This window comes from Haemaphysalis longicornis, unplaced genomic scaffold, assembly GCF_048455015.1.
Source record: "Haemaphysalis longicornis isolate Haplotype H1 unplaced genomic scaffold, Haemaphysalis longicornis Haplotype H1 scaffold_4, whole genome shotgun sequence".
NCBI classification, from domain to species: Eukaryota; Metazoa; Arthropoda; class Arachnida; order Ixodida; family Ixodidae; genus Haemaphysalis; species Haemaphysalis longicornis.
This window is the reverse complement of record NW_027526361.1, coordinates 113,029,724-113,054,938: the sequence shown is the minus strand read 5'-3', so window position 1 is coordinate 113,054,938 and position 25,215 is coordinate 113,029,724. Positions and strand designations below refer to the sequence as shown.

The following is a 25,215-nucleotide window of genomic DNA, read 5'->3' as shown; positions in this document are numbered from 1 at the left end:
CCACACTGGGGCCCCGCTTGTACATTCCATGGCCCACCGTGACCACTTACCAACGAGCGCAAACAACGGATCACACTCGTCTTCGTACCCAAAGGTATGTTCTCTAACGTGCTGTGCCAGCTGCTCTACCGCTCAACAAGACCGAATTAAACCCGCCAAGCTACGCTACTGGCATATCACTCGCCCGACGACAGCTGAACGCAACCAACACATGCACAAAAAAATAACAACGGGGAGAACGACACTAAAGGTGAGGCTAACAAAATTCGTCATATGGCGATCCTAACACACACAAAGCTAAACATGCTCCCAACTCAGTGTGTGCCAAACAATCAACGCTGCATGTACGAGACCCTCCGTGCTGCTCCTAGCCTGCTCACAGAACGTACTGCAGGCGCTTGCATCGACAGTGACTGGTGGGGTGATGCTTGAAATTTTCGCAGACCCAACGGCAGCGATTTGGGATTTACATCGCGTTGCGCGGTGTACTAGCGTGGCTGCATGCATTAATACGATTATGGACATCTACCCATGCCCTCTCTGTGTCTTGTGGATGGTCTTGCACATGCTTCTTACCCACACAGCGGCAGATCGCGCCTGCCACCGAAGATACCTCCAACGGCCACTACCACTTTTCCCAGTATCTATCGTAGAAGAACTGTTGCTGGAAAAAGAGTACCTCCACTTCACCACGCGTACTTTACTTCCACCGCGCGGAACTAACCTTCCCTCTGGTCTCGCTCGCTCGCTGGGAGGAGGTGTTGCTGCGGAGGCTTCGAGTTGGGGTGGCGTTACACCCAGCAGCTACTCACGCTTGGCCTGCCCGATATCACGCCCCATTTGCGGACACCTGTGTGTCCGCAATTATGTGTGTCCGCAATTATGTGTGACTCATGCGCTAGAAGCTGATGTTGAACACCAGTTGTGGTGTTGTTGAGGTCTTAGAAATGCCAGAATTGAACACCTCCGATACACAGAGCTCCGTGCTGGGTGACCCTTCGATCTGGAGCGTTGGATATGGGGACTCCAGTACCGGTCTCTTCTTAGCTTTCTGCGTGCACCTGGTTGAATGTTGTACCTTTAAACCTCCCTGTTATGCCGCAGGCCAATCTATCGCGATTAAAAAAAGTAATGTATATGAACAACGGATATCTTGGACATCACAAAACCAAAAGTTGGATTTCCCATACAAAATTGCCAGCGACAGAGGCATGCTGCGACACCAGGACGAAGATATTTTCCATGCTGAGCCACCGAGCCATCTTCGGATTGAATGGGGATGGGGGAAGGCCTAATTTTGCATGTAGTTTGCAGCGGAAGGAATCCTAAAAGCCGGAGACCTGTCGTTCGTGGCCCAACATTTCCGACCCCCCGCAACCATCAACGCAGCACATTGCCAACGCTTTGGCGTTGTTGTCCAATGTTTACGAAGAAGTCTTGACGTTGCAGAGACGCGAGCCGACGTTCTCACATAAAGGAGGAATTTTAAGCAAGGAACCGTTCGCGACCTTCTCAGGCCTATATAAATGAACAAGAGCTCGTCTATGTGACTCATGGTATTTTCCGACCGCTATGTTATTCGGACTATTTTTGGTTCTTCTCAACGTCCGAACAAAGGTTCGGCTACTGTAGTACATCCCACGACATGTCCGCCAACATGCCCACACTGCAAAAAAGTAGCTCAATGCAGACACCATTTTAACTGCCGAGAACACACTAGCAGCCCCAACTAACCGCATGCCAACCCTCAAGCAGTGGGTGGCTGCGCGGTCCAGCTCCGAAACGCTGTACCAGTGACAGTAGATGCACAGAGCACGCTGGACAACAGCTTCCGCCAAAGCCGTGTACTACGGGCCTCTTTAGACTTCGAACACAAAATTCCTTTCCCTTGGCCTAAAACAAGCTTGAGCGACACCACCAAGACAAATCACCGCCGTAGACGTCAGAGCATACTGTCAGCACCACTTAATAATTTTCACTTGACTGTGATGTGACCATCATCGTCATAATAATAACAGTTCTGTACACTGAGTTGCGATGTCGCTCTCCATATTTTCTTTTAAATTATTAATTTATGTATCACCGGGTAAATGTCTTCGTTTACTTCTATTCCAATCCCCCAAAGTCCTCTGAGGCTTAGTGTTTGTACCGTTGAGCGTCTGAGCCAATGAACGTGGGTTAAATCATGGCTATGTCTGGCCTTTTTCGTATGGCAGGAAAACACGGAAACACTGGTTGTACGTAACTGCGTGTATGGCAAGGATCCCCGACTTCTCAGTATTATTCACTCGCCGTGCACTATGGCGCGCCCCATACCCCAGCCGTTGGATCGCCGTGCAAAATGTCCAAAATGTAAATCGTTTGGTCTCTTAGTATCCTGGAATAACCAGAACGTTGTTCGTTGTGGTGACCCGAGATTTTAATCAAGTCGCTTAGTAAAGTGCCTAGCTTCTGCACCCTACGCCACCACCGGCAGGCTGTTGTACGCAGTAGTTTGTCATTATTTTTATCTATATTTTAAGCCAGCGAGGAAACCCTCTGTTGGTTATATGACATGATTTCCATGTGCCCCCTAGCCCAAAATAAATCTGCGCCAAATTCCTTTGTGGTTTGTCACATCACCAATTGTAAATTATCCAAGATAGCAATGCTCACCCACCTGTTGAGGTAAATATTAACCTGCTCTGACGGTGATCATGTGCGTCTGTTTAGCAGTACTTTCGATTTCTTTATGACACCCATTAACAGTGTCAACAAACCCAAAAGCCTGGCCGACCCTTTAAGGGAATTGGCAGTAAGCATGTCAGTTGACCCTGAAGACCTAACGGCTACTTTAAAACTCGCAATTCCAACTGCCCATTCCAACATATGCACTCAATAGGACAGGCCAGTGACGATCATAGCAGCTGGCTGGGGCTCATGGCCGATTCACTATTTACCTTTGGCACAGCAAAGTCAATATACTCACTCACACATGTTCATTGTTTCTGCCGTTGTAGGCTCATCTGAAATCTGCTCGTCGTCCCCATGATAAGCTGCGCGATCCACAGCTACCGACATCGGCATCGTACAGTGCGCGCACCTCATAAATTTGCCGTTCACGATTGTGTTCGGTGCGTAGGGGGAGCTAAGCATTCGAACGGAAACCTATCAGCTGCATGTAGCGCACTTTGCCTTCTGTATCCTCTGTTAAGATTTCGAGGTTCCCGTGGTCGCCCGCAAAAACGTGTCGAGATAAAGGGGGAATAATAGAATAATAGCTAGCGTGTATGCGATGTAAATGCACTGCGCAAAAATGTTTCAACTTAACCGATATTCCGAGATGTCCGAGTTTGAGTTAACCAGGCTTACCGTATTTTTTCAGCACCGGACGAAGTAAGAGCGCTAAAACTTTATCATGAGTGCAAATAAGTATTTATGAAGCAAAATTTGCGAAAGGTATGTTAATGCTCCTTGGGGAATTTTTTTACACCGTGCAACCACAAGTTCAAGTCTTCAGCGTTAAGTTGAAGATGGATAGACGTTCGAAGTTTTCTGGGTCATCACATTTTTTGTTCTGGTCCAGATGAACGTCAAACATCGCCCAGCCTTGGGAAACGTTGAAGGTCTTTGCATACTTGTGCACCTGAAAAAGATTGCCTACGTTTAATTTATTGCACACGTGGTTCTTTTGCCGAGCGCTTACTAAATAACAAGGAAACTTTCGAAGAATCCACTGGGAAAAACGCTGAAAGAGGCTTTAAAACTTCTAGGTCATACTGCACTTTGAAAAAAGATGACCAGCGGATCAATACACCTCGCGGTTGGAAAACGTGTTGCACAGACTATTGTCGGTCATTTGGTAATGACGTCACGATGGCCTCTTCTTCCGCCTTTATTAGATTGCAAAAAACAGTGGTTTCCGCCATGAATGGGCACCGGCTACTTCTCCCGTATGGTCGATACTGTAGACTCCCGGTAAGACGAATTTGAAGGGACCATGAAAATGTGTTCCTATTATCTGAAATTCATCTGAGCGGGGGTTTTGGCGGTGTGGTCGTTACAAGAGAGCAAAAACGTTATTTGTCTTAACCATAGTGTTTGTCTTAACCAAGGCCATTTTAACGAGAGTCCATTGAATTTCTTATACAGTCATTGCTACGCACCCGTATTCCCGGCACAGTTCTGCAAAGGTGAATAGTTCTTATTACGTACAAAATCTCACAGAACTGGTGTCTTAGAGAGCACAACAAATTCCCCCAGAGTGCACTCATGACCCTGAATACAACAATTTCTCTCTTGTTGAAAGTAGGGGGACCACAAATGGATGCAAAGTAGCAAGTACCCATAAAATAAGACACGGTATACAATACACCGTGACGGGGTCGGACGATTTCATAATATCAAATATGACACCGCACGGGGCACGTTGAGCAATCTTGGTGAGGGTATTGGCGACACCGCGGACCCCGAGGCTCCCAACATAAGTTGTATTCTCCCATGGTGATGTGTTTAGAGGTGAAGGGTAAGAAACCACAAACTGTGCCGTCCGAGCCTAGGTCAAGCTACGGCGGATGGGCTCCCTGTCTGTTTACTAGGCACGGATCTCCGGCCCCTCTTCAGCTATTACGGTAAGGCTGACGAAGGAAGTACCTGCGTTCTCTGCTTTTTCCTATGCCATATGGATAATCCAACCCCCCTTCCTGTGCCCCCTCAAAACGTTATCGGTCCCTGAAAAGTGGCCGCACCGAACTCTTCTTTCCTCCCTTCCCTGAGTTGATATTTTCAAACGTAACAATTTATCCCGCTTTCCAATAATGGAATCTCTTGACCAGTCAAAGCTGTCACAGCAAAGTCTGTTTTTCTGATCTCCTGGTTCCTTCAGGGCCTTGTCGGAAAATCCTACAAAGCCAAGAAACTCAAAACATGGGAAATCCTGATCAAAGTTAACAGGCAGCAATCTATCAACATCCTCGCACAAACCCGCATGGTAGATACAGACAAAGATCACGCCCAACCGCACGCTGAACAGCTCCCAGGGCGTGATCTTCGATCCTGACCTGATGAGCGATACAGAGGCAGAGCTGGTCCAGAGGCTTCGAGACCAAGGCGTTATGGCAGTGCGAAGAATACACATGCGTCGAAATCACACCTAACTCGGTACAAAACACTTGATCTTAAATTTGACTGTTCAACGCTCCCTGAGTCGGTCAATGCAGGCTTAATAGATGTCCAGTCCGACCTTACATACCAAACCCGCGCCGCTGCTTCAAATGCCAGCGGTTCGGGCACGGTACAAGCTCTTGCCGCGGCAAAACAACCTGTGCGATGTGCCGCACCGGACCACCCGAAGGGATAATTGCAACTCCACAACCTTCACTTGTGTTAACTGCGGGCGAGGACACGCGGCGTACTTCCGCACATTCGAAAAATTCCAACAAGAAAAAAATATCTTCAAAATAACAGATAACATCACCTTCCCTGAGAAACGAAAGGGGTTTGCCTCTTTCCTTCTGGGGAAGTACGCCGACGCAGCTCGCCGGGGGCCAGAGCGGTGTTTGGTGTCGGCTGGGACTCAGTACCGGTAATCAGAATTGTCTCGCCCTGCACCCCCCCCCCCCCCTGGGTTGCCTCAGGGAGCCCCCAATCGTTTATCACACCACTTGCTGCGGCTGCAGTGGTTGTAGTGCCAAGCGTCTCCGTCGGGACCGATGCCGCTCCGGCCACTGCCTCCCCGTCCTCCAGTACGTTGGAAGGAGCCGAAGGGATTGACACCGGGGGCCCCGAATCGGCTTCCACTGCCACCGCACAGCCCGTGCCACTTCTAGCACCCCCGACGCCCGCGGCGGTGGCGGCTCAAACGAAGGGCCCCCAACGGGGGACCAAATCCAGAGGGCCCGGTTCATCGGGCACTCCCAGGACATATGACGACGAGATCGACGTCGGGCCCTTCTTGCCTGCAACGCACCGCAAGAAGTGGCCTCCGACGTCCAAGCCAACAGAAAGGCCTAAAACGCCCCATCGAATACTACAAGCCCCGAAAGACACATGAACAAACACACACACAGACTCCATTAGCTCCTAAACCTCCATTAACGGAACAGAAAACATCATATAATGGAACTGCAGAGGCCTCTTTAAAAATCTTGGCGATGTGTATGAGATGCTGCATGCCAATCAGCCAAGTATCATCTGTCTCCAAGAAACTCACCTTAATTCCAAACAAATTTCTTTAACAGTTATATGGTACACACAAAGGACAGGTATGGCTGCGCACACTCTTCGGGCGGTGTGGCCATAATCACACAGAAATCCTTAGTGTGCCACCCTCTTAAACACTGTCCTTGAGGCTGTAGCCATTCGCACAATATTATTTAATAGGCTGATAACGCTATGTTCCAATAACCTTCCTCCCAATTTTGCACTTTTGAGCTCCGACGTCTAGGCTCTTGTTGACCAGCTGCCCGAACCATACATCCTAACAGGCGACTTTATTGCACACGATTTTCTTTGGGGCTCTTCTCGCACTGATAACCGAGGTAGCCTAATTGAGAAATTCCTTACATCTTCAGGAGCATACCTCTTGAACAAAAATAAGCCACATACGTTTATTATAAGACACAACACATACTGTCTTGGCTATTGGTTCCGCAGTTCTCTTTTCTTCTCTTGAGTAGAGCGTGGGCACGGACCAATATGGCAGTGACCACTTCCCCACTTCACTAACATATATAGGTTCAGGCCCAAGCAGTCCATCTTCCCATATTAGGTTTAATGAAGCAAGACCAAATTGGAGTACATTCACAGATACAAATACAGTCGAACACGGATATATCGAACACAGGTATATCGAATTATTGTCTATATCGAACTCATAAATTATCCCCTTGAAAATTCTGTGTAAAAGTATAGGAATTCGTACGTTTATATCGAACCGTATTTTTCCCGACATTGGGTATATCGAACGCCGCGCGAGCTGGAAGGTGCTCTTCGGCGGTCGCTGCACCCCCGATTGAGGTTGAGGAGGATGTAGAGGAATTCGCGGGCATGGCGAAGACTGGCTCGCGGAACTAATCCCCCCTACCCGAACGAATTTGCGCTTGCCCAGTCGGGCCCCGCTACCGGCCGCCGTAGCGTTAGCGGACGGAGCCCGGTATGCTAAATCTCTCTAGGCACACAATCCCGAACACTCGGAAAATGTGACAGTGCGAAGTAGGGATGCCCCGACTGCGCACGTCCTTTTTTTTTTTTTGTGGCTGCGTACGTTCCCCAGCTTGCCGAAAAATAGTTTTTTTTTCCCTCTCTCTCTGTGTCTGTCTTCCCCCGATGTCATCTCGGGAAAGGGAAGAGGGAACGAAGGCGCTGGCGGCCTCCTCCTCCTTTTGCATTTTGCTGCGGTTGCTGCTGTTTGGCGAGTTGTCCCGCACCTTTCGGAGATCACTGTTTTTCTCGGAGATGACCATCGCGAGCGCTTTGTTGGAGTCCGTTCAGAGAGCCTTGGAATTGTTACCTTCAAAGTTCTTGTGGTACGTGCGCACTGTTCTTCTTTTGCGTGCGTGTTGTGCATGGTGTGCGAAGGCGCAGTGTACTGCTGGAATTTTCTAGTTGTGCAGCCTCGAGAAGATCGAGACCAGCGTCTTTAATTTCATTTCCAGGACGAAGTAGCAGGCCAAGATCAGCTATTTTTTTTTCACGGAAATAAAGCGTCCGGTTGCGTCGTGAGTGCGGAATTAGTTGTCATTCTTGAATGCGACGATCGGTAAGAGATCGTCCGCCATAGGTGAGGTCTCAGAGCCCATATTTTTTATATCGAATTTTTTATATATCGAACTATTTCGCGATCCCCTTGGAGTTCGATATATCCGTGTTCGACTGTAAACTACACTACTCATCTATAACAGACCTACACGTTGAACAGGCAACCCAACAGCTCACAGCGCACATCATCGACACTGCCGAAGTGAAATCTCTACGCCACAGGTGCCCTGCGCAACCACAGGACTCTGTGGTCGAATGAGGATTGTAGGCGGGCGCGACAGGCCCGGAACAAGCCTTGCTTGGGGTATCCTTCATTGGTACCCCACATCGTATAACCTTCTTTCATTAAAAAGGGCAAAGGCGATGGGAAAACGTGTGCGCCGTGTGGCAAAGCGAGACAGTTGGTGTTCTTTCTTGACATCCATAAACTCATACACTGACACACATCAGGTCTGGAGACGTATAGGACAACTCAAATTACATCAGACACGCAACCTTCCTCTGGTTAGTACAATAAAGAACAGACTGAAAGACCAGGCTAATACGCTCGCACACTTCCAACACGTGTCCAGCTTAGCCCACTACACAAGCGCTTTCATGAAACACGAGCAATCGGCTGAAAAGAAGTCTACTTGATAACGACAAGTCAGGTGCCTCGTATAACTCCCAGTTTGCACTTCATGAGCTGAGGGCTGCTCTGGGAACTTGTAAACCCTCAGCTCCAGGCCCAGACAACATCACATATACAATGATACAACACCTAAACTCCGACACTCTCAACACTCCTGTACCTATATAACAAGATATGGGTTTCAAGGCACAGTCCAAACTCTTGAAGGGAGGCTATAGTTGTAGCTTGCCTGAAAGAAGGGAAGGACCCTTCCTTCCGCGCTAGCCATCGACCCATTGTTTATGACCAGCTGCCTGTGCACCTTCTCGAGAAGATGATAAACCGGAGGCTCGTATACTTTCTGGAGTACAATGGTATTATCGAGAGCTGCCATGGCAGGTTTCAGTGTGGGGCGACCTACCAACGATCAACTTGTTGCGCAGGAATCTTACATAAACGATGCATTTTTTCCATAACCAGTTCTGCTTTACTGTATTTTTCGATATTGAAAAAGCTCATGATACAGCCTGGCGGTACGGCATCCTCAGTGACATTAACTCCTGTGGTGTGTCGGGTAACATGTTGAGCACCATTTCTAGTTACATGTCAAAGAGGATATTTCGTGTTAAGGTTGGGTAATCCCTGTCCGGGATACATGTGCAAGAAAATGGGGTGCCGCTAGGTGGACTTTTAAGCTGCACATTATTTATAGTTAAGATGAACTCCCACCGAAAGGCATTGCCACCAACCATTTCCTGTTCCATCTATGTAGACAATGTGCAAATATCTTTTAAATCCTGTAACGCGTCAATCTGCGAACGTCAAGTACAGCGCAGAGTTAAGAAACTTGCTGGACGGACCATAACGGTTTTAAACTAAACCCGGGCAAAAGCACTTGTGTAGTGTTCTCGCGCAAGCGCGGGAATAATGCGGACCCTGACATTTTTTATTTATTGGTACTGCAGGCCAATATTTAGGCCGAGGCAGGAGTGGCAATAATACAAAAATACTAAGCAAAACAGCTCTAGCATCGTCACAGACAATGTAGGAGGTACATAAAATACATAAAAAAACTTCATACAATACAAGAACACACAGCAATCACTTCATAACTCAGTGCAGCCCTAAGCAAACAAGGAAAGACGCTCCAGTTCTTATAAAAATTTGCCGGATTCAAACACACCTGGCGGCAATGAGTTCCACTCTGACACTGTGCGTGGGAAAAAGCTGTTTTTAAAAGCAGTTGTGCGAGCGAAAATCGGTGTTAGAGCGCCCTTATGACTGTGTCTTGTGGTCCTGGTAGTCAGGGGTTTCACAATATGGGGGAGAGCTATTTTCAATTTGCCAGTTATACAATTATGTAAGAATGATAGTCGACTATTTTTCCTGCGTGCTTCTAATGTTGGAATGTTGTTAAGTTTCATCAAAGATGCTGGAGAATCACACCGATTATATTTTGAAAAAATAAATCTTACCGCCTTCCTTTGAATATTTTGCAGTTGGTGGGAATCTTTTTTGGCAAAAGTGTCCCAGACAACTGCGGCATATTCAAGTTTTGAACGTATACATGTGTTATATGCGAGGAGCTTTGTACTTACTGGACTGTTTTTAATCTTCTTTTTAGGAACCAAAGCTTTCGTAGGGCGGATTTCGAGATGTCAGATATATGTTCAGACCAGGTGAGCTTATTTGTAAATGTGACACCTAGATATTTATGTTTACTGACTTCTAAAACGGGTTTATCATGCAGTAAGTATGTATAAATACGAGGGTATTTCTTTCTTGTAATTCGAACAAGCACTGTTTTCGAATGTAATTCGAACAAGCACTCTTAGCCACGCACCCATTCCTGTGAAAAGGAAGCACAAGTTTTTAGGTGTGATATTTGATTACATCACAGCAACGCACATCAATGCACCTACACATAAATTCCTCAAAACACTAAGCACTCTGAAGGTCCTCTCCAAAAATCCTATGGTGCAGACAAAGAACTGCTTCTCCGGGTCTTTACCGCCTTAGTCAGGTCTAGGTTAGACTACGTCAGTGTCGTGTTCGGGTAGGAATAAAAAACAACCCTAAATATTTTTCATCCAGTACATCACTTGGGCCTTCGCGTTGCGTCGGGTGCGTTCCGCACTAGCGCGGCCCAGGATCTATATGTTAAACTTAATAAGTGGTGTCTTGAGGACCAACAAATGTACATGAACTTGTTCTAGGCTTTTAAAATTTCATCGCTGAATAACCATCCTTTAACCTGTTTCGATCATACATCCACATCACCTATGTTCGTAAATCACCATCTGTTCCTTTGCTTTTCTCGCTTAGAGTGAGACAGGAAGCTTTGAATTTGAACATTTCCTTTTTAGACATATACACATCTTTTTTTACTGACGTTTTACCACCCTGGAATCTTCACCCTGTATGCTGTGACTTGTCTCTCATAAAAATTGATAAAACAAGAGCACCACAAACTGAAATTTCGTAGCACTTCTTATCCTTGTAGTATAAGTATCAATCTGCAGAGTTTTATAGTGACGCATCAGGAACTTCAACCATAGCGTCTTCCGCTGCTCATGGACCAAACTTTGATGCATACAGACCCAAGAGTACATACACCACAATTTACTCAGCTGAAGCATATGGCATCTTACTCATTTCACAACACATTCTTGAACACAAAATTACAAAGTACATCAATTATACCGACTCCTTGACTATTGTGCGCGCATTGAAATCACACAGCCATGCAAAAACAGAATTGTCAATATGGTTTTCAACACAATCATGTCTATATATGCCCAAAAACTAGTTCTGGTGTTCTGCTGGATTCTAGGCCATGCTGGAATTGCTGGAAAGGAGGTTGCCGATGAGAGGGCCGTTGTTGCCGCACTCGGGAACACAGTAGACATAACAATACTACCACACAGTGACCTTAAGCCGAAAATTCGACAACGCCTTCGTAGCAAACGGCACGCATAGTGAAATGAACAGGCAGATAACAAACTACACGTAATAAAACCACACTTGGGACGGTACCCAACTGACTCACGTGTGAGTCAGTTCTGTACCGTCTCAAGTTAACTTAAAAACACGCTTGATGGAAAACATGGGCTCGTCTCCTAAAAAGTATGATAGTTGAAATGGGATGGGCTGTCTGTACAGATGTGGGAAGTGTTTGCGTCGACTGGTGTCAGGTGCCTTGCATTGAATAAGTATGTTAACTACGGATAGCGCCTCTCCATGCATGCTGCACTGGGGTCTTGAAGATACCGTGAGTAGATACGATTGCGTTGCATGGGTGTGCCCTAGATACGATTGCGTTGCATGGGTGTGCCCTATACGTAGACTAGCCAAGGTGACTTCCGTGCGTCTATTGTGTAGAATAGACGCACGGAAGTCACCTTGGCTAGTCTACATATAGGGCACACCCATGCAACGCAATCGTATCTGCTCACGGTATCTTCAAGACCCCAGTGCAGCATGCATGGAGAGGCGCTATCCGTAGTTAACATACTTATTCAATACAAGGCACCTGACACCACTCGACGCAAACACTTCCCACATCTGTACAGACAACCCATCCCATTTCAGCTATCATACTTTTTAGGAGACGAGCCCATGTTTTCCATCAAGCGTGTTTTCAAGTTTTTCACTGATGTCAAGTTTTGACATATCATTTCTTACCATGCATCAAGATAACCATGATATTTACACCAGTCATCTTGATTATTTCGAGTTTTATTTAGTTTATTTTTACTGAATTGGTTTGCTTTTACTTTCATGGCACTAAAATGAACTTTGGCACTAAAATGGCACTAAAATCCTTTGGCACTCTTTGCCCCCAGTCGGCCTTGCGCCATAAAAGTCCAAACATCATCAACAACAAATACAATGCAAAGTAACGGTAACTAGTAATGTTTCTAGACTGTAAGGAGGGCACACAGGGTAAAAGGGAGCCCCATTTGAAAGCTAACATGATCACCGCATGAAACTAGACTCTTTGAACTGCTAATGGGCAAGAAATAAACGCCGTGCTGGCTGGGTGTTGGTGATGGGCCGAGGAGTTTGGAAGGTTAAACTGTGAAGTATTTAAAGACATCAGAACACTTTTAAAACACCGCCGCGTAGCAATATGTCGGAGACATTCCAAAATGACGTGAACAATGGTTTCATTATGATGACCACATAGACAGTATGCGCTTCCAACTTTGCCAATTTTGTGCACAAAATGTTATGTATAAGCAGTGTCAATACGCTGGCGATATATTCGTCTCAAAGCCTCAGGGTATTCTTATTCGAACTTACACCGCAACAAAGGATTAACTTCAAATAGAAGGCTGCTTTGCGCTCGTCCAGCAAACCACGTAGGGTTACAAAGCTAACAGAAACTCCCATTAGAAGATTTCGATATTCTGGCATGTACAGGGGCAAATTGTGTGTGATTCCAAATTGATGTGGTGGGCGAGCAGCGGCAGCTGCCCCGGCGTTTCCCAGAATATACAGTGGCCATAAATTTATTGAAAAACAATATCATGCACCGCCGATGCTGTAGCGAAAAATTAAAATGTTATACACTATAATGAATTACTTAAAGCGCTGCTTGTCTGGTTTATAGATGCTAGCGCTCCTTGGGAGTCGGCAGAACCGCCTAGGTTTGAGGAAATTCCACGCTGCAAAAGATACGCAGACCCAACAAAGCGGCATAAAGTTCTGCCGTTGTTGAGAATGTTGACAATGGCTCTGTTCTTGACGAGGCATGCACTGCTCAGCGTTCCCACAGCTGCAAACAGTTTTTTGGTTTACGACGATACAAATGCACGTAGGCCGCTGGGTGGGCAGTCCGGACGGATCGGTGTAGCATAGCAGGAAAAAAGAATCCAGCACTTAAGACATAAGCAACTCTCAGTTTGGTATGGACATATCCAATTTGAAATTACCGACTTCTATCAAAGGGATAGGGTTATCGCCACTTGCATCCGCTCTGGGCATGATCCGGGAGCATCTGACCACTTACTAGATGTCAACAAGACGAAAGTAACAGTGTACAATTGAACATTCAAGCGCTTTGCTTCCACCATGTGTTTTCGAAAGGACCTAAACTGTTCACTTTACGCAATTTGCCTCCGTTCCTGCTTCCGCATTGCGTTTTCGAATGGATTCGATTTTTCTGACAGCTGTTCCGCCGTTGCTATTTACTGTCGCCATAATTGGTACAATTCAGGACCAAGCTAAATTGTCTGTCTGCTCGCTTGCTTGGCTGTGCTTGTCCCCTCACTGACTTTACCTGCGGTGTATAGGCGTTGACGGGCACCTTTCAATGCTGCCTTGTCAAAGCACACGGTATAGAACGTCTCACCCCTTGAAACTCCTAGCACGTTGCGACACACGTGGAACCCCAGGAGTATGACTTGTAATTTTTTATATACAAAAAGAAAAATCTGTGGTAGATTAGGCATATACAGCTCCTTTGTGCAAACGGAAACATTTGTTTACAACAATACTACAGCTCAAACGAAGTATGAAATTAGAATTTGGTTTAACGCTAAAAATTCCATGATTCCCTTTTCTAGGTATGAATGTGTGCGGTCTCTGGCACAAAAATATAATACAGTCATTTTCAAAGTAAAAACAACATAACCACAAAAGGTAAAAGAAAAGGTTTGAAATTAAACTCGCAAATGTCCAACCGCAACACGTAATGAATTTCTTATTGTGGCTTTGAGTTCCCGTAGTTAATATTTGCTGAGATGGGTTTCTTGGGAATGCAGTTGCCTCGTGGACCACTGAGCAGACACCATGTGACGACAACAGTAACCAGAATGTTTCGCGTCTTTTCACTGCTTTCGCCCTCGATTTTTTCTACTCCAGCCACACTTTCATCGTCATCTGCTAACTGTCTCTATAGGAACATATACATCCTGATCATTGTGGAATTGTTATGCATTGGGAGTCGTAAGCATACATATACATTAGGCAGTGTAGGCGATGTTTAAACTATAAAACGAGTATATATAGATAGGACGGTATTTGCTCTTTTACGCTCATGCAAGGTTGTCCACAGGAAAGATAGCAATACTCTCACCTTATCTTCAAGAGAGGACGTAGACTCGAGAGCTATGAAATACGGCACGCCCTCGTCCGAGTACAGGGTGTAGTCGGCCATGTCAACTTCGCTGTGGAAACTGGTCGCCTTCCGCACCTTGTCGTTGCAGAGCTCGTCGTGACTGCGCAATTCCCCCGAAATGCACTCTTCGCCCGACCTTGTGAAATTACGGCCACCGGTCGTACCGGAGTAAATCATCACACCCAAAGTCGCTGAAAACAGTGAGCGAATGTCTTTTGCAAGATTGGGTTTCTCTTGTCGCAGGGCATTAACGGCGGAGTGAGCCACACCCTGGAAGTTTAACAGAAAGGATACAGGGTGGTTAACGCCTCTTGATAAATAACTGCTAATCACAGAGAACATGAGCATATGTGATAGCTGTGAGCGTACACGGGCAGCTAGCACGACTCACCATTCCATCAACATACGCTTGTGTAACATACATACAGACATACAGACATACATACATGCATACATACATACATACATTCTCACATGCAGACATACTTTTGTGTGTATATAACATGACTAAAGAGTCAAACGCGCTGGAAAAGCAGCCGGTTGTATACGCTGGCGTGCACGAATTCGGGGTAACCATGCGTGTGCATCGCCAAGCTTGTATGTAACTCCCACGACGCTGCCAAATCATGTCTTTGGTTACGTCGGGCTTCTCAAGACGACAGTACTTGCCCGTGATGGCGCGCGGTAAAGCACTGAACATGACAACAGCAACAGCTCTTTGATGTAATGTGCCCCGTAGCTCGACGCCAAGTACTGGTTCGTACAGCACTCTAAAAAGTGCATATCGCCATTGACGGCTAAAATCGTCGCACCACTAGGTAGAGCTGTTAAAGCTTTGGAGCCTACGAGCACGTTTAACCAGGGGCCGGACACTTCGGCTAGTTTCGGTATCGCAAAATAAAGCGCCGCCATGACGCTGGTAACCAAGAAAAAATTCAGCAACTTTTCCACATGTGGCTTTACCTTTTCCACATATGCAGTAATAAAGTAAAGTGCTTCCATTAGGTATAGAAATAAAATGTGTTCTTTGATTTTTACTTTTTTGGCAGCCTATTTATTTATTTATTCGCTTCATTCGTTGCGCCGACGGGCCACGCTTTCGCTCTTATCTATTCTGGTGGCATCCTGCCCGTTTGCTCCTGCCGCCTTCACTGTGCGCATGTCTAGAAGTTCTGTAGTATGCCTTGAATGAAAACTTTTTGGGCTCAAAATGTCCGTGAAACTGTAAAAGGGACACAACGCGTGCTTCGATGCTGTGCGGTGCGACAACTCGCGAACGAATAGCACAGCGAAAATTTTTCGCTTCCCAGCGGACGGCAGGTCAGCACACTTTTGATTCTGTAAAAGTAATGAAGAAGCAAATGCTATCCTTATCAAAAAAGATGTAGGGCGAACTGAAAAATCTGCCGCTGTTGCTTTGCAGTGCATTTCTTTTTGTTTGGTACAACGCATTCGTCAGTAATATTGTAAGCATGTGAAGCTACTTGTCGACAGTTTCTAATGAGCTGATTGAAGCCAGCGGACACGTAGACGCTAATTCCACTTCGGTATCGCTATGGTGAGCGGTTGCTCTTCATTTTCTTTCCGCCAGAGAAAATCTTGGAAATTATGTTCAGCTAATGTGCCTAAATGCTTCATGGAACTGGTTTGGCCTGAGAGAGTTATGACGATCAGTTTTTTATAGTGACATTACCCTCTTTGAATGCTTATTAACACAAAATAAGCTGCCAGAATTATTTACGTGGCAGAAGACCGCTTCAATTCCGTGTTGCGAGAAGGTCGAGTTACCGGCACGACGGCTGAGCTTCGCTTCGCTAGGACACATTTTGGTAGCTTCTTCGCAGTCTCAATATTTGTTTAGATTTTACGTGTTGTTTAGTGATATTCATGGTGCAATTTCTTTCATTTACTAGGTGTGACGTATGGCGAAATTACGCAGAAAATTCACCAGCTATAAAAGGTTTTTTGGGCTAGCAACTTTACGAGAATAACAATATGGAGGGGTTGGTAATGGTTGCGAAATGAGTTGGTCAGGTCACTTCGTAATCATTTTATTATTCACAAACGCATGTTTTCATAAAACATCGTTTCTGTAGAATTTTAATGTGTACAGCAAATGAACGTGGTGACCTCTGAATGAATTATCTGTATACGATGAAGTGTATGAAGATGCCTGTTATGTTTGTGTATCCGACACAGAATGCGGACATTTGTACTTACTCTACGAGATACACAGCTCTGTGCTATTGTGGCATGTATTGAACTTCGCTTGCAATAGGTTGGTAATAAAATAAGTGAATAAACAACAACTCCCGCCTGCTACTTATTCTGCCCCAAACAAAATTGTCACGCTTGATGGCGTGCTGGCTAGCGCGTATTCAGCTGTGAAAGATATCCAAACAAATGTTTCGTGCACGTGCTGAGAGTCGAAACAAATTAGCCACTGAAAGCTGTCGAAAACAAGATGTGCAGCAGCAATAGAACCTGAAAAGCAAAATGCAAGCGGTGTTTGTTCTCGCTTGCGACACACACAGACAGTCACGCTCGTTCACCCCATAGCAGGCGATAAGCGGTACGGCATTTCCTCATCGCGCATCAACGAAAGCGTTGCCATACCAGCATCATCGAATTTTTGTTGTTTTTGGTTCGACAGTTTGGCTTACCAAGCACCAGAGGACAAATTGATCCTATTGGCGCAATTATCGGTTACCTGGGGGTATACCAGCTGACCTAACCATGGTTTAACTGCATCGTGATGGACCAAGCCGAGCGCATATACTGGCGAAAATCGATCGTCTTTTTAAGGTCTCTGACTTGTTCAATGCCAACAGAAATATTGTGTTAGAAGCTTTCGCAGTGCGGAAGCGAAACCCATGGTAATTTATTCGTTCACGGGGCGCTTGCGGTTCACCAGAACTTGTGCTGACTGATGAGTGCGAGCACAGCACGGGCCGATAGAGGGCCTCGCGCGCGCTAGTTGCTAGGTTACCATCGCCTCTAATTCGGCGTACGCGTGAAACCATTCTTCAAAACCATTATTTGGTATGTGTAATCCACCACGCATTACAGGCACTTGCGTGGACATCCGATGTCACAGGCAACTGCAGCGTCGGCCTCTTGCGAACATTGTCGCTTTCACTGGCAGCCGCTGTTTCCCTCTCTGAAGATGCAAAGTTTGTGAAGGCGAGGATGGCGCCACAACAAAAAGTGAGTGCGTTTAAACATACACCTGTTGATGTCACGGTCGAGAATCAGGTTAAACGGGGCAGACGACGCACTCTGCTATTTTGCTTTCTGCGCAATGCTGTCGCGGTGCGCATGCGCAGGTACAACGGATACACAAATGCCGCTTTAAGATGTCATGGAGCGAAGATTATGCCCGGTAAACATTTCAGACAACGCCATCTATAACGACGGAGTCACGACCGTTTCGCGAAGTAGACGTCCCTTCTCCAGTGTAAAGAACAGACCCTATTCTGATGAAGGGCAGTCTACTTTCTGAAACGAGCACACGAACACCTAGGGACATCAATAACACCGGAGTTTACCTAATTGCTTTTATTGATTTTCCCCTGTGTTTGTCTCTTTACTCATACCATTGTTAAGTGCACTTTGCCAGCTTTACTTGCCTCTGTCTGTCTCGTGTGCGTGTGCGTGCTTGCGTTCATGTGCGCGTGGTCGTGTGCATTTTTTTCTTTTTTTTTTGCAGATTGAAAATTGCTTTAGAACTGCTGGAAATGTAAAAATGAAGAAACACATGGTGCCCCGGTGGAGATCCAAAAGCACGACCTTCGCAATACCGATGGGATGCCGTGCCAACTAGACCAACGGGTTGGCTGTGCCCCTTCGCCTTTCCTGGGTACTTTTCTGAACTCGACGACTGCATGGATCTGCATCACCACGCTTTTAGACAAATGTATAACCCGTTGAGTGACAAACTGCATCCGATAGCCAACATTCGCAAATATGCGTTAACATCAACACCCCAGGCGAGCCAATACGCACAATCAACGGTCGACTGCAATAAGAGTTCTTTTTTTGCTTATTCTACAGGGTTTTCGCATTCTGAGTGTGCAACTGAAAAGCGAAGTGTATTTACCTGCGTACGCCGTAGAGATTTACTTTGCATTAATTGCTATAATTACAGGCTAATACATCATCAACAAATGCTGGCGTTGGCTAAATAGATTTGCTCCCTTATCCAAGAAGCTGAAACGGTTTCGTTTTGCAGACGGGTTGGAGCTACTAACGGTCGTAAAAAAATGAGATGAACATTGTCGTAGCATGGAAGGGCTTGCTCTTTTTTCTGTACATTAAAAAATCGTAACACGCCTACAAGTAGAAAGGCAAAGACCGGAAACACTGCGTCTCTCGCACACCAATGGGCAACCATGATACGCGTGCTTGTCATTCCATCCTTCTCAGTGTTGCCGTCTGCTCCCTTCAGTAGCGGCAAAATTTCGAGTCACTGATTTTGTTTTACACGAGTATGGTATTTTGTCACCACCTTTTTCCCTGCTCTCAGGTTTTACGCCTACTCGGGCCCGCAGTCGCGTCACACTCTATTTGGCGACGCGCACATGCGGCTACGGGACGCGTCGAGATGCCGGGGTACATGCACGTCCGGCAGGGGCAGCGCCGCAAATGCCGCGCCGTCCTATACCATACCGTTGCCGGCTCGTACCTGGATTCGAAATTCGCATCTCCCCACGGTCTCTGTCATTCGCTGCCTTTCAATCCCTCCGTGTCTCACAGCAATTCCAAATGTTGGCCTAAATACCCCAAATATTGCTCACACAATACACGACAGCGTGTCGTCCCCCACAAAGGAAGCTTACCAAAGATGGCTGAGTTCCGTGCAGCGATTCTGCCGAGATGCTCAGAAAACGAGTTCTGCACGCTGACTTCCCAGAAACGGTGTCGGTCATGTGTGTTTGGAAGATGATAGTGTCAAAAGTCCTGAAACGAAGACAATTTTGTTTTACATGACACGAAAAACAAGATATATAGGCGTTTCTCTCGCGTTTTTGTGACCACAATAACGCGCAAAATCAGCGAATTATTACGAGCGAATTTGCGGGGCTGCCAAAAATGCACGAAAGGGACAACGGTTGGCGTTTGGATTTTACTGGACTACTATATCAGTATTATTTTGTAATATTGTGGCATCCTCATAGCTGGCTCAGGTCTCCGAGAAAGGGGCAGGAGTAGACGGTGACTAAGACGGTGGATTTGGTTTGTGAGAGAACAGGAGTGGTGAGAGGTGAAGAGGGACGGAAGTGAACTAATTTGGGCAGCAGAAATTCATCGCCCCATCCTAATCGCATTACTCCGTTGACCCACCAGGGTGAACAAAAAAATGCGCAGCTAAATTTGAATAAGGATGTGAATATTAAGCCATAAGACATAAATCGCTTGGGTTTGCATTTAAATCCGCAGTTGCTCGGTTGTCACACGCTACATTCCTCCTATACGGTTCCAAAGCCTGTACGACTCACTGCCACATCAAGTCAATTAGGTACTCCGGAAAACGTTTGGTGCAAAAACAATTGTATCCCTTTCTAAAGGAGGTTGAGAGAAGCGCGATAGCTTTCCAACCTTTACTGGGCAAAACATGCTGCCTTAGTTACAAGCAGGGTTGCGCGAGTTGGGAGAATTCTTGTCAGATTGCGATTCGTCTTGCCAACCACCACTGAAGTACTCACTTACATCTCTCTTTTTCTCCCACACCTCAGCTACTGCTTCTTAGTTTGGGGAAACACCATGATTACTAACATTACAAGGCTTCAACGATTACAGAAGAAAGCGGTGCCTGCGATTCCAAACGTTCCGCATGACGGACATACCTCACCTCTTTTTCAATCTCTGGGAGTCCATGAAATACATAACCTGAACAACGACACTTTGCTTAAGCGATATCAAATGAGAATGAAACAAAATAACAACTTCATTGCCTGCTATCCAAATTGACTCTGAATTTCCTCAGCTACGCAAGAGGCTGTTCTGAATAATGAAACATCCATTTCCTGCGAACAAACTAAGGAAAACTGTTGCTCCAGTACTTATTTCCATCTTCACTAAAGGGGCTGTCGTGACATTGCTTCTTTGTAGTGAGTGTGTAATTATTTCTATAAAATTGTATTAAATGTATATTACGGGAATATTTTGAGTGCCCTATTTATTGATTTTGTTTGGAATACAAGGCGTATTTTCCTTGCGTGGCTGTAATTGTGGTACTGTGACTGTCATTGCATTCTTAGGGAGGAAAACCTGATCATGTGGGATGCTGCTACTAAACGCTTCGTACATTTTTTTATGTACCTTGAGTTTTAATTTGTAGCTTACAAAAATGTTTACACTTTCTGAAAGATTTGCTCTTCAATAGGGGTCACAGACCACGCCAAGAATGTCTGAATGAATTTGTCTGTGTTCCTGGAATTTGTACCTATAAATTTGAAATAAAGCTTGATCGATTGATTTAATGAAATAAAAACTTAGCCAAAAGCACGTTAAAATCTGTGCTAGCAGTGCGTCCAGCCTTCTCTGAAAGGGCGTGCAATGGATAGTCAAATCTTCAAAGACCCAAATTGCAAACGAAGAATGAACCCATGCGACGATTTTTCCCGCATTAAATAAACGCATCGATGATCGATATGAGTGTATACCGATACGTTGTCTGTGCGGGAAAAGTATACAGCTGTACTGTTCGTTCATGTGTCGAAGCGTATGTTGTGTTATGTAGGTTAGCTCGTTTTTCGCGATTTTAATGTGAGCGCTTTGAAAAAAATATGAAAGCCCGGTTTCACGCATGCGCCGTGTGTCCAGAGAGCTTGACGGAGCTTTTCGGTCTGGCAACCGGTCCAGGGAGAAATCCATCACATTTTTAACAATACGCCAGCTGCGCCACTCAGGAAGCTTTCGCTTTAAAAAGGCGCTCAGAGAGAGGGGATGATGAAATGCGATAAAGAATTCACGGGTATTCACAGAATTCACAGAAAGGCCGCCTGAAGGTAAAGTGGGGCTTCACAGTTGAGGACGAGGCCACCACAGAGAGAAAGCTTCGTTTTTGAAATTTTCAGAAGAAATAATTAGGATTCTCCAGTCTGAGCACGAGGTCGCGGGTTCGATTCCCGGCCGCGGTGGCCGCTTTTCTGATGGAGGCGAAAAGCAAAAATGCCCGTGTGTACGAGATTTCGGCGCACGTTAAAGATCCCCAGGTGGTCAAAATTAATCCGGAGCCCTTCACTACGGCGCGCCTCATCGCCTTCGTTGCGTCGGTGCGTTAAACCCTACAATCAATTAATTAGGATTCTCCAGTACAAAACCTCTTGAGATCTTCTAGCGAAAGGAGCTCTCAGCACCGCAGGCAATGGCAACTGCGGTCGAAGCTTTTCAGAACTCTCTCGCAAAGCTCGTAAAACGAATGAAGGGATTGTCCGAAAGTAGGGTTGCATGGATGAAGCCTCGTACCATGTGAAAGAGCGTATTTATTGACATTGCAGTAATACCTGGGCTACATGAGCATTTACAATGAAATTAAAGTGCAAGGGCCTTCGATATTTCAAATGTCATTCGAACTGGAAGGAGTTCCGCCGATCTACATGGCAGTTCTCGAAGGTAGTTCAAAGTTTCCGCGTAAACCCACCATGTTTTGGTGGCGCCACTGTTGCCCAGTTGCATTCTCCTACAAAAAAATTATCTTTCCAGTTAAAATGGCCAAACAAACACAATCAATACTGATAACATTGATAACAATGCACAATGACGCACAGAAAATTCACAAAACAGGCACTTTTTTCGTTTTATGCACCGTTGATGTTACGAGTATTATGTTAACTTGTTATCGCCGAGCCAGTTATAGCCAACGTAAAGCTACGAAAGTTAAAATTTTAGGATGTTTTTTGGGTAAAACCATGGTACACTGGTAAATAACTGTTTTTGTAAAAACGGCATTCAGAAATTGCATCAAAAAGTACCAGCGTTCGCGGATCAAAAGCCTTTGACAACCTCGAAGGTCGTTGGTGGTGCTCGTCTTCTGAAATGGCATTTCAACGCAATGCCTTTGAAAACCGTCGTGTAGCACCTCAAAGGTGGAATTTGAGTAAAATGACTTTCGGTTCAAAGGAATTCGAAATGCCAGTGCAGCAGGGATATAAGAAGAAGAATACCTGTGTAAAATGGCTACCAGGGGTATTAAAAAAGGAACATACGCAAGCATCCCTTGCAGGGGGTTGTACTGCACGGAACTTAAAAAGTCAGTATAGATCTATTAAGCACAGAAGCAACAAAATGAAAGAAGAATAAGGTTTGGTGGAGCACCAAACAGTGCGGTGTGGTTTCAAGTTCGAGTTACGTACAAGAGTGAGGACAATTACATAGTGACTAAATACTCGCAGCAAATCGAGGTACGTATGTGGTGCTGTAGAAATCTAGGGAAAATTGAAAACATTTTAAAATATTCACATCGTAGAAAAGTCAGGCAGTGTACCTGAATTGCAATTGCAATGGGTTTTATACACATATTAGCAAAACCTCCGGCATAATGCAGATGATTCTAGAAGAGGGCTTCGACTCACTTGATAAAAATAGTCCAGATAAGCCGTGCTGATAGAAAGCTTTGATTTCACACCCTTGGTAATATAAGTAGACGTACAAGACCCGAAAAAAAAGGTGAACAGAAAGAAAAAATAAACAGTAGCACCTGAACCATTTTTGGAGGTCAATTTAATACGGCGCAAAGCCCGTTCGAGGCAACACAAATATGCACAACATAGTCAGAGTTGCCACTGTCAGCGCCCCATAATCCCATTACCCGTGAGGCCGTCAGGTACTGAACAACAGCGCAGTGCCAGCACAAATGCCGCTGAGAGCTTCTTTGTTGCCATGTATCACTGCTCCTGTAGTACCACGCAAACGCAAGAGCATACGATATTAAACCACGAAGGAGGGACTTACGCAACATCTGGAATCGCGCTGATGAATGTCTGGATTTGGATGTGGCGGTAAAGACGAACGCCCAGGAAAGTCATAGATCCCTTCTTCGATCCAAGTCTATTTTTAAACTCCTAGAACAAGAATGGCATGTTAGTTCAGTTTGTTATACGACCACAGCCCACTGCTTTTCAAGAATTGTGTGAATGCTAGTAAAGGGAAGAAATAACGAATTATTTTTTATTGTGACATGACATTAAAACAATGAGAACCGTTAGACAGCTGGAAACTTCTTATGCGAGACTACTAAAAGGTCTGATGACAGCTAAGTGTCTCTGAAGGGCTGTAATTTTATTTCAAAGCAATAATGCCCAACTGAACACCTGAGACGCTTTGCGTTCAGTCGGCGTTATCGAAGGACTTCGTTACTTCTCACGCGTAAGAGGCTTTGCTTCACGGTCTGCTGGCGGGTTACCGCTTTTTAATGGCTGATGTCTGTATTCTACCAGTGACGCCTCGATTCGTTCAGCTGCAGTATAATGGCCGGGATGTCGACGATTGGTGATATCGGTGCTTGCTTATAAGATAGGTATAGCACAAAGGGAAACCAGTCGCGGTGCGGCAACCGGCAGACGGCCAGTGCACCTTGACATGCGTCCAGCTGGTCTCCCCCTTCTGATCACGTGCAATGGTGCCGGTCGGCTACCGGGTAGAGTACCGGGACAGTACTCCGCTCTGCTATAACTGCCTATTGGGTCGTTGGACTGCGTTTTGATCTCTTACTTGATGCGTGGTGTACTGGGTAGATGGTCATTCTTCCCTACTGCCGTTTTCCAGCTCCCGCTAAAGAACGATTCCTAGACGCGTGGCTTAGGAGCCGTATCGCGGCCTTTAACGCATATACCGACGCCGACGCACGAGCTGAATCAGTAACTCATTGCTTTCACTTAAAAATATGGCGAACAGGCGCTTCCCTTCTATGTCAATTGAGCTTTGTTTACATTTAAGCTAGGTCGGCATTGCTTTGTTCATCTGAATGCTTGTGTTCGCCAGTGGCCTTTTTCAGTGGTACAGAAGGGCGGTAGATGCAACATTACTTACACCTATTTGCTTCTACAACTGTGAGGAAGCCAGTAAACCTCAAGAAAAATCGCTCCCGCTCAAGAAAAATCGCTCAAGAAAAATCGCTGTGCGCTCCCGCTCCGTGAAGAAGGATGACAGCGAAGCAGGGCACATTGCAAGGCGTGCGGGAAATAAACCACATTTGTTTGTAATTTGCGATTGCCATTATTTCTAGCGCTTCAGTCAAATGAAACTTTAGTGGGCTGCAGTTTCACTATGGGGAGAAAAATAAGGTAGCCTGCTACCCTCCCACACAGTAATCATGCTACTGTCCGTATAACCCAGCCAACCAAACCACTGGAGCCCGAAGTACAGCACTCAGGTTGCATGGGGCATTGCGATATCCACGTTCAAATCTCCCAGCAGAACGGGTATGTGGACGGGGATGTGTGACCGCGTGAAATTTATCCCCCCCCCCCCCCCAATGTATGCATGAAACTCTCTTGCGAGAAATAGACGACGCTCGTGGGAGACACTTTAGAAAATTTGGGAAGGAGGCGCCGGTGGTGAAGAGGAGAATTAAATGGGGCTGTAACCATTCTCCCTCGGTAGTGGCTATGTTCCCCTCTGCTCAATAGATTGTAGGATACCCGGCTCTTAAATATCAAGCTCACACTGATCTCCCTAAAGAAAGCTTCGCATCTAAGCGCAGCTGGATTGCTTTTTCGGGGCACTTCAGGACATCTCATAT

General features: G+C 45.8%; 1 protein-coding gene across 1 annotated transcript; it reads right to left on the bottom strand.

Annotated features, from left to right (window-relative positions):
* Positions 1 to 3,461: 3,461 nt before the first annotated feature.
* On the bottom strand, positions 3,462 to 23,536 carry LOC144180499 (uncharacterized). Its single transcript, XM_077708831.1, has 4 exons — positions 23,427 to 23,536; positions 19,310 to 19,430; positions 14,430 to 14,741; positions 3,462 to 3,625 (listed from the first exon to the last, which is right to left on the bottom strand). Exons 1-4 carry the CDS (start codon positions 23,498 to 23,500, stop codon positions 3,488 to 3,490), a joined length of 645 nt encoding a protein of 214 aa, XP_077564957.1. The 5' UTR covers positions 23,501 to 23,536; the 3' UTR covers positions 3,462 to 3,487.
* Positions 23,537 to 25,215: the final 1,679 nt, after the last annotated feature.